Source organism: Chrysochloris asiatica, unplaced genomic scaffold (assembly GCF_000296735.1).
Source record: "Chrysochloris asiatica unplaced genomic scaffold, ChrAsi1.0 scaffold00078, whole genome shotgun sequence".
NCBI lineage: Eukaryota > Metazoa > Chordata > Mammalia > Afrosoricida > Chrysochloridae > Chrysochloris > Chrysochloris asiatica.
In genome coordinates, this window is record NW_006408596.1 from 1125455 (window position 1) to 1135691 (window position 10237).

A 10237-nucleotide genomic window follows, 5' to 3' on the forward strand; every position below is an offset into this window, starting at 1 on the left:
TGAATGTAAAACTGATGATATGCCCTGTAAACTTTCACTCAATCCACAATAAAAACCTTAAAATAAAAAGAACCCAGGAAAAACAAAGGGACATAGAACTATCTACAAAAGAAAAAAAGAGGGAAGGGGCAGAGTACACTGGGTCTGAGGCTGGAGTCCAGCACTGTGCCTGGCACACAACCGGCCTTCAGCAACAATGTGATGCCAGTCTAGCTGGGGGTTTGCTTTAGGCATTAGGAGTGGGTGGTCAAGTGTCCTTCAAATCCTCCTCTCCGAATATGAGTGCATATGTCCTCCAGGATTAGGGAAGTAATGTTGTGAGTCAGTTCTGACTCATAACAACAGAACAAAACACACGCAGTCCTGCCGAATCCTCACAAGCACTTTGATGTTTGAGTCCATTGTTGTAGCTTGATCACAGTCCATCTCACTGGGGGGTCTTCCTCTTTCCCAATGACCCTCAAATGTACCTAGCATGACGTCCTTCTTCAGGGATTGGTCCCTTATGATCACATGTCCAAAAACATTAGATAAAGTTTTGTCATCCTCACTTCTAAGGTGATTCTAGATATACTTTTGTCCAGACTGATTTGTTCATTCTTATGGAAGTCCATGGTATATTCAGTATTCTCCACCAACAACGTAAGTCAGATGCATCAATTCTTTGGTCTTCCTTATTCATTGTCCAGCTTTCCCATGTACATGAGGCAACTGACAATGGTCTGGCTTAGGTCAGGTGTGCCTTAATCATCAAAATGACATCTTTGCTTTTAACTCTTTAAAGAGGTCTTCTGCATCAGGTCTGCCCAATTACAGGCATCACTGGATTTCTTGACTGCGGCTTCCGTGAGTGCTCATTATGGACCAAGTACAGCACTCCTCACCGACTATCTCAATATCAGACATTTCGTGTTTACCACAATGGTCAAAAAATCGACTATCCAACTATTTTGTGCACTACCAACATAAGTCTGGCAAGGATAGAGGCGAGAGTAACACTGCAGTGTTGGTTAGGGCAATGTGCCAACTCGGCCAGGCCACGATTCTCAGTGGTTTAGATTATGCCGGATGTAATGTGGAGTCCTGGTGTGGGGCTGTGGGGTAATGCGACAGACGGCAAGGTCGTTTGAACCACAAGGCCGCAGTTCAAACTCACTGGCCGCTCCTTGGAAACCCTATACAGGCTCGCTATGAGCAGGAGTCGGAAACGACTTAACAATGACACCGATACTGAAGTAATCTAGCAGTTATCTGAGGTGGTTAGTCTCTAGTTTTGCATAATGACATGGTCTTAGAACCTAACCATGTTGATACGTGGGGAATGAGTGTAAAATGAAATCCTTGATGCAGTATTTTCTCCGTTTATCATGCTGCTGCTTACTGGTCCAGCTGAGAGGATTTCTGTACATGAGCAGTGAGTGATTTACAGACCTATGTATATATGTCTTTCTAGCAGCTGAGCTGGGGAGCTACCATTCCCTGCTCTGGGCACCAAGCGGCATGGTGAGAACACTAGCCTGAATGGGAGACCCCCCTTCCATCCCACAAATGTCCACCCAGCAGAAAACAGGCTTTCTGGCCACTGGAATTGCAAAGTTGCTTTGAACCAGAAGGTCACTGGTTCAAGCTCACCAGTAGCTCCTCGGAAACCCTGTGCAAGGTTGCTATGGGTCAGAACTGACACAAAGGCCCTTAACAACAACAACGACACTAGTCATACATGTGACACGTCTCCATCCATGCACACTGTCCTTAAAACACACAACAGGAAGGACTTACTTCACAATGAGTTTTGTCAGGACTTCGTAAATTCTTTTTTCCCAGTATTCGTAGTAGGAGGCCAGCTTGGGGGCCTTGCCCGTGTTGGTGTGGATGACCAGACCCTCTGCTTTGGTCAGCAGGGGCCCAATGGCAAGATACCACCTGACCATGTGGTCCAGATCTTTGGCCCTTTCTCGCTCAATGTGCTCAAAGAATTCCTTCACACCTGTGGAAGGAGAGTTCCGTCAGAGCCAGTTCTGGACACCGGAGACGACAAGTACTTACAACCACGGAGCATTAAAAGAGCCCTGGTAACATAGTGGATTACCACAAGGTCACTAGTTCAAATCTACCAGTTGCTCCCTGGGAAAAAGAAGAGGCTTTCTGCTTCCATAGCCTCAGGAACCCTATATAGGGTCGCTATGAGTCGGAATCAACCAGTGTTGGCACACCACCACCCCACAAAAACTACTCTACTGTCCAACGTGGCACAGTGGTTAAGCTCTCAGCTGCTAACTGAAAGGCTGGTGGTTCGAACCCACCAGCTGCTCTGCAGGAGAAACATGGGCAGAGTCTGCATCCATAGAGATTTACAGCCTCACACTCACTCCACGGAGCACTTCTCTTCCGTCCTATGGGGCTGCTCTGAGTTGGAATCAACGCGACAGCAGCAGAAGAATGATTCTGTGTGACGTTGTATCGATGGATATGTGACATTACCACGCTGGGCTGTTCACCGCAGGGTCGATGATTCGAATCCACCAGTTACTCGCAAGATGAGGCTTTCTGCTCCCATAAAGATTTATAGACTGAGAAGCCTTATAAAGGGTTGCTATGAGTCAGAGCTCTGGTAGCGTAGCGGTTACAAATTGGGCTGTGAACCACAAGGTTAGCAGTTCTAAACTACCAGCTGTTCCACAGAAGAAAGATGAGGCATTCTGCTACCGTAAAGATTTACAGCCTCGGTAACCCTGTACAGGGTCATTATGAGTCAGAACTGAATCCACAGCACATAATAACAACAACAACAACAAGTCAGAGCCAAGCAGACTACACACCACAACAACATGGCATTAAGCAATGGCTGAAGCCCCACAGGCCTATGTATCTCAAAAAGCAAGCCCTGATGTAAATTAAGGACATTAATGAATCATAGCGACCAGTACTGGCTCATCAGCGCATCGAGTCCATGTAAGGCATCAGTGAGAGAAAGTATGCATAGGAAGGATGGGTCGGTGGGAACGCTGTGTACTTTCTGCATAACTTTCTGCCCTACTAAAGCTGTTCTGGAGTCCTGGTGTGGCGCTGTGGGTTAAAGCACCAGACTGCACACCCATTTGAACTGCAAGGTCGGCAGTTCAACTTACCAGCTGCTCCTTGGAAACCCTAAACAGGGTCACTATGGGTCAGAACCGACTAGACGGCACTTAACAAAGCTGTTCTAAAATAGAATGCCTACTTGTTTTTAATAAAATTTTTTAAAAATTAGCTGTATGGTTTTGAAATACAAAGCCTCTATGGTCAAAAAGCGATATAGTCAGGTCTGGAATGGAACTCATCCTCGTGGCCCAATTTTCACCCAAGCGGTGGACAGGTGTATAGGAGGGACAACAGCACTAGTGAGGGCTACTCGTCATGGAATGGTCACCCATCCTAGATCAAAAGGGCAACATTTACCAGGGGACAAGGTTCAGAGGGGCTGGGAAGGAGGGTGGAAAGGAAGTAGGACCCACAGGAAGAAAGTGGGATAAATGCTGTTACATGGAGTGGATAGGGTTGTTGTTGTTAAAGTGCCGTCGAGTCAATTCTGCTCCATAGTGACCCTGTATAGGGTTTCCAAGGAGCTGGTGAGCTTGAACCACCGACCTTGCAGTTCAAAGGACTTTGCAGTGTGATGCACAGGGTTAGGTACCTGTGAGCCACCTATGTCTCAATGCCTTGATTTACTGGTACTGACTTCTTTTCTGCTTTGGGTCAGAGTTAGAGGCTGTTTTAATTTTTTAATTAAAATTCAAACAAAAGTTTTTATTGTGAATTGAGTGACGGTTTACATGGAAGATCAGCAGGTTTACGTCCAGCAAACCCCCACTTTGCTTCATCTCACTGATGGCGGCCCCCTCCATGTGACAGCCGCTGTCCCACTTCCTCCCTGTGGTGCCTGCTTTCTTTCCCCCCTCCTTCCAGTGCACACAGCTTGACCGTGGTAATGAGGTCACCAATATGTGCAGAAGAGAAAAGGGCATTTTGGGTAAGAGAGGGGGAAACTATGTATAATTTTGCAACTACAAGAGCCAAAACAATCTATGTGTGGTTACACATGTACGAACTTGGTCCTATGTGTGTATGGGTATAAATGTGTGGACACTTATCCATATGTTGTTGTTGTTAAGCGCCGTCGAGTTGGTTCCGACCCATAGAGACCCTGAACGGGGTTTCCAAGGCTGTAAATTTGTACGGGAGCAGAAAGCCTCATCTTTCTCCGGCGGAACAGCTGGTAGTTTCGAACTGCTGACCTTGTGGTTCGCAGCCCGATTCGTAACCACTAAGCTACCAGAGCTCCTTACATATCCACATAGGCAGCCCTATAGTCCTAGTGTGGCACTCACTGTAGGGTATGCACTGCACTGCTTGCTAACTGCACGGTTGTTTTCAAACTCACCAGCCACTCCTCGGAAACCTTGACTGGGTAGCTATGAGTCGGAACCAACTCCACGGTACTTAACACCACCACCAACAACAACAAATAAATATATAAGCAACCCTAAGTACAACAGACCATACGAGAGTCCCGGTGTGACATATAATGTACTCGAACCTCTAACCTTTCAGTTAGCAGCCAAACACGTTAACCATTTTACCAGCGGTGGGTTCCCAAGTCGACACATACTCTAAACAAACAAGAAAAGCAGCGTAGGCAGTCCCATTCATTACCCATGCTAAAGCTAAACACAGATGGTGGCTTTTGAATCCTTGGACAATCTGGTTTTTCTTTTCACAGTCCTGGATTCCTTGTGGACTAGTCTGTTGTTGTTGTTGATAAGTGCCACTGAGTTGGCTCTGACTCATAGCGACTCTGGATAGCCTTTCTGAGGCTGTATTATCTTTGTGGGAAAGGTGCTCTGGTAGCGTAGAGGTTACGAGTCAGGCTGCCAACCCCAAGGTCAGCAGTTCAAAATTCCCAGTGGTTCCGCAGAAGCAAGCTGAGGTGTTCTGCTCCTGTAAAGATTTACAGCCTCAGAATCCCTGTACAGGGTCACCATGAGTCGGAACCGACTCCACAGTACTTAACAACAACAACAATATCTTTGTGGGAGCAGAAAACCCCGTATTTCTCCCACAGAGCAACTAGTCTAAGACTGCTTAAAACATCTTCTTTGAAAGAGTAAATGTGAGCCCATAAGGATCTATTTCACATTAAGGTCACAAAGTTACTGAACAAAGTACTTCTGCTTTCACAGACACAAAAATCAGTATAACTGTTGAAATCCAAACCAAACTCAGCGCTGTCGACTCCAATTTCCCCACACTGCAAGTCTTTACGGGAGCAGACTGCCTCATCTTTCTCCCTAGGAGTGTCTAGTGGGTTTGAGTTGTCAACGTTTTGGTTAGCAGTCCAAAACCTTAACCCACTGCACTACCAGGGCTTCACTGTCCAAAACAATACATAAAACATAACCAAAAGTCAGAATTCCCCAAGGTTGTTTTTGTTTTGTTTTTTTTTCAAATAAATGACTTTAATCATTCGGGTCAGTTTCATTAGTCAAATAACAGAAGGATGGTCAACAGGGTCTTGTTCGTGCCACAGAGACCCACAAAGTCATACTTACCGGGGAGCCCCTCCTCACTGGTGGGCACTGGGTATTTGAAGAGATTTACAGTCTCGATCAAGGTAAGCCGGGAGGTAATGTCGTTCGCATTCTTATGGATCTGATGGACGAGGGACTCGAACTTCCCAATGGCCTGTTTGCACCGAGTTATGTAGTCAGCAATACCTTTGGAGGAAGACAAACCAGAAAGACGTGGGGTCTTCAACCTTGGTCACATCTCTGTGTTTTACAGACTGAGCTCTGTCCCCCGATAATGTATGTTGCAAAGGCTCAGTCTCTCCCCTGTACTTACAATCACATTTACAGAGGAACGGGCTTTCCGTATTAAAGTAACGAGGCAGGACTGGTGTAAGGTAGACCTCACATCAGTCTCCTGAGCAGACACAAATGGAGGAGAAGATAAACAACACCTGGGACTGAGGAACAGAGGCTGAAAAGGGACAAAAAACCTTCCCCAGAGCCAACACACAAAGAGCCTTTGCCCAGAGCCGGCGCCCTCAATCACACTTTTAGTCGCCTTCGCGTGAGAAAATAAATTTCTATTTGTTTCAGTCTTCCACCTGTGGTGTCCCTGTCACAGCTGCACTAAGAAGCTCAGACACCCTCCCATCGACATCTGTAACATTTGTACTCATTCCAACTCCTTGGGTCTTGGAGGTGGCAAAGATCCAGTGAGGGATGGGACAAGAAGACCTATGCCCACAATCACCCAGACGATTCATTTTGACAGCTCACATTTCAGAACAGACATAATCTGATGTACCATGGCAGGATGGAGGAGACAAACCCCACTATCCACTTGTACAAAAAGACACGCTCCAAAGTAGGAGGAAAATTATAACCAACAAACGATGAGTCTAGCTAGAATATATGAACAGTATTCAAAACGCAGGACTCTTGGTATGGCATTGTAGGATCAGCGTTGGACTGTGAACCACAAGGTAGGGCATTCATACTCATAAGCTGCTCCTCAGAAACCCTTTACAGGTTGCTATGAGTTGGAATCGACTAAACCGCACCTAACAACAACAATTCAAGACTCAACAGTTTAAAAACAAAAACAAAAAACATACAAAGGTGGGTCAGACATTATCCACACTCAGGCTGCAGAATTTATTTCAATCAACTTTTAGAAAAGACATATACATCATGTTTCGACATAATCTTTTTTTTTTTTCAATACACTTTGTCCATCTGTCAACAGCTTCCAATCTCCCTTATTAAAATATGTTTGAGGTTGAGCTGCAAGCCATGAATGCACTGCTATCTTCACTTCGTCAGAGGTGAATCTTTGTCCTCCAAGGGCTGCTTTCAGGGGACCAAACAGGTGAAAGTCCAATGAAACAAGCTCAGGACTGTAGGAAGGATGCTGTAACACCTCAAAACGAAGTTTTTGCAAAGTGTCAACAGTGTAGGCAGAGGTGTGCAGATGTGCACTGTCATGTAAGATCACAACACCCTTGGAGAGCAGTCTTCTGCATTTAATACGAAGTTTAGGCTTCAGCTCTTCAGGGAGCATCTCACTGGAATGAGCACTGTTGATTGATGAAGTTTTTTACTAATAATGTTCCAATACTGGCCCTAAGAGTCCCAGAAAACTGTAAGCATCAATTTTCCAGCTGATGGTTGACTTCCAGATTTTTCTTGGTTGACGAATGAGGATGTTGCCATTCCATATTCGGCCATTTACTCTCAGGCTCGGAGTGATGAATCCATGTCTCGTCACCAAGACTTTTTTAAAGAAAATTAGACCTTCCTTTGAGTTTCGATCCAAATTTTGTTTGCAGATGTCCAAAAGCTTCTGTTTATGTTCTTCTGTGAGTTGTTTCGATACACATCTCATAAAAACTTTTGAAACCCACATCTTTTGTGGATTATTTCGTAGGCAGCACCAGGGCTGATTTGCAAATGATTTGCTACATAATCCGCTGTCACTCATCTATTTGACAGGATCATTTCACATGCATGCTCAATGCTGACATCAGACATGAACCTAAACAGGTGTTTCAATATAACTGGAGTGCAGATAATTTTTAACTCACCCTCGTACAGTCCAATTACAAAATCAGAAAAAGACATTTCACCACAGAGAGTACAGAGGTGGCAAACACCTCAGCACTGTTAGCCATTAGAGAACCACCAATTAAAGCCCGTCATATGCATGCGAAAGCCGGGCAGTGAATAAGGAAGACCGTAGAAGAATTGATGCTTTTGAGTTATGATGTTGGAGGAGAATATTGAAAGTGCCATGAGCTGCCAAAAGAACCAATAGATGCATTTTGGAAGAAGTGTAGGCAGAGTGCTCCTTGGAGGCCAAGATGACCAAACTTCATCTCTCATACTTGGGACATACTGTCAAGAGGGACCAGTCGCTGGAGAAGGATATCATGTTTGGTAAGGTGGAGGGTCAGAGAAAAAGAGGAAGACCCCAACGAGATGGATCGGCCAAGTGGCAGCATCGATGGACTCAAGCATGACGTGACAATAGTAATGAAGTTGGCCCAGGATCTAGCAGGTTGCTGTGCATAAGGTTACTATGAGTCGGTATGGACTCGATGGCACCTAACAACAATAACAACAATGAAAGCCTCAATAAACTCCTGGGGCTGGGTGCTGTCGAATTGATTTCAATTCCTAGCAAGTCTCAAGGACAGAGCACAACTGCTCCACTGGGTTTTTGAGGTTGTAATCTTCACAGGAACAGATGAACAAGTCTTTTGTCCTATGGCGCTGCAGCTGGATTCGAACCAACAATCTTTGGGTTCGCAGCCAAGTACTTAACCGCTGTGCCACCAGGGCTCTTCTGAATGAGACACTGTTGCTGTTGTTGTTAAGTGCCACTGAGTCAGTTCCAACCCCTATCAACCCGGTATAGGGTTTCCCATAAGTTCAAGCGGCTGTGAGCTTGAACCAGTGACTTTGTGGTTCAAACCAACTTTGCAGTCCAGCGCTTTAACCCACAGGGCCACCCCAGGAATGAGACCTAACAAATACCTAACAAATGCTGACAAAGTGTGGAGACACTGGGACACTCATCTCTTTCTCCTGGGAATATAAAATGGTACAACCACTGTGGAAAACAGTTTGGTAGTTTCTTTAAGAAACAAAACAAAACTAAACATACAACTACCATATGACCCAACAACGGCACTTCTAAGCATTCTCCCTAGAGAAACAAAGACTTAGGCTCACACAAAAACCTGTACACAAACGCTTATAGCAGCTTTATTTGGAACAACCGACCCTGCAAACCCTCTAGATGGTTTAGCCATGAACGGCTAAACAAACTATGGTACACCTCGAAATGATCTACGGGTAAGCCAACAGCCTACAAGAAATCCCCAGAGAATGCGGCATGAAAAAAGGCTGCCTGAAAAATGTTAACACACTCCACGGTTACATCAACACAGCACTCTCAAAATGGCGGATTACAAAAAAAAAAAAAAAAAAAACGGGGGAAAGGAAAAAACCCTGGGGGGGCATAGTCATTAAAGTGTTGTCAATCAAAAGGTCAGCAGTTCAAAGGTCAAACCCACCAGCCAATCTGCAAGCAAAAGACCGACAGCCTTGGGAACCGTGTGAGGTAGGTCAACTCTGTCCTCCAGTGTCCATAGCCACAGGTTTGGTTTTAGTTTGGCTAAGAAGGTAAAGATGGTGCTGTTACTTTAGGTGCCGTGGAGTCAGTTCTGACTCAGGAATGACCCTGTACAGGATTTCTGAAGAGCAGCTGGTAGGTTTGAACTGCTGACCCTGAGGTTAGCAGTCCAGTGCTGATCCCACATCATCACACCAGAACTCCAAGGGGGTAAGGATGTGGATGGCTATAAAAGGGGAACATGGGAACCCTGTGGGGAGGGAGCTGTCCTGTACTTTGACTGTTATCAACCTGGTGTGGTGCTGCGGGTTAATGCGCTGGATTGCAAGATTGGTTTGAACTGCAAGGTCAGCAGTTCAAGCTCACCAGCCGCTCCTCAGAAACCCTGTAAAGGCTGACTATGAGTTGGAACTGCCTCAATGACACTTAACAACAACAACATCAGTAGCCTGCTAGTTTTGCCAAGATGTTCCCATTGGGGGTGGGGGTGGGGGGTCTGGACAAAGGATACACCAAATCTCTTTGCAGTAATTCTTGAAATTACATGTGAGTGGACAATTATTGCAAAACTAATATTTTAATTTAACAAAGTAAAAGTCACTCTATTTTTGGAGGAGAGAGCTTGAGGTTACATTTTATTTTTACCCGTTATGGATTTTGTCCACCCAAAAATATGTGTTATAAATACTAACTCCCTGGTGTGGTGCTATGTTGTTGTTGTTGTCAGGTGTCATTGAGTCGGAACCAACTCATAGCGGCCCCATGCACAGCAGAACAAAACAATGTCCAATCCTGGGTTAACCTCACTATCGCTGCCACACTTGAGTCCATCAATGATGCCACCTGGCCAACCCATCTCGTTGGGGGTCTTCCTCTTTTTCTCTGACCCTCCATCTTACCAAGCATGATATCCTTCTCCAGCGACTGTTACCTCTAGACAGTATGTCCAAAGTATGAGAGATGAAGTTTAGCCATCTTGGCCTCCAAGGAGCACTCTGGCTGCACTTCTTCCAAAACAGATCTATTGGTTCTTTTGGCAGTCCATGGCACTTTT

General features: G+C 45.4%; 1 protein-coding gene across 1 annotated transcript in view; it reads right to left on the reverse strand.

Annotated features, from left to right (window-relative positions):
* DNAH10 (dynein, axonemal, heavy chain 10) overlaps window positions 1–10237 on the reverse strand; it is a 210003-nt gene that overhangs the window by 152503 nt on the left and 47263 nt on the right. Inside the window, exons 15-16 of the mRNA XM_006865476.1 lie at window positions 5589–5753; window positions 1780–1987 (exon numbers count right to left, since the gene is read on the reverse strand). Of these exons, the coding sequence (XP_006865538.1) occupies window positions 1780–1987; window positions 5589–5753 (373 nt within the window). The remainder of the gene's footprint in view (window positions 1–1779; window positions 1988–5588; window positions 5754–10237) is intronic.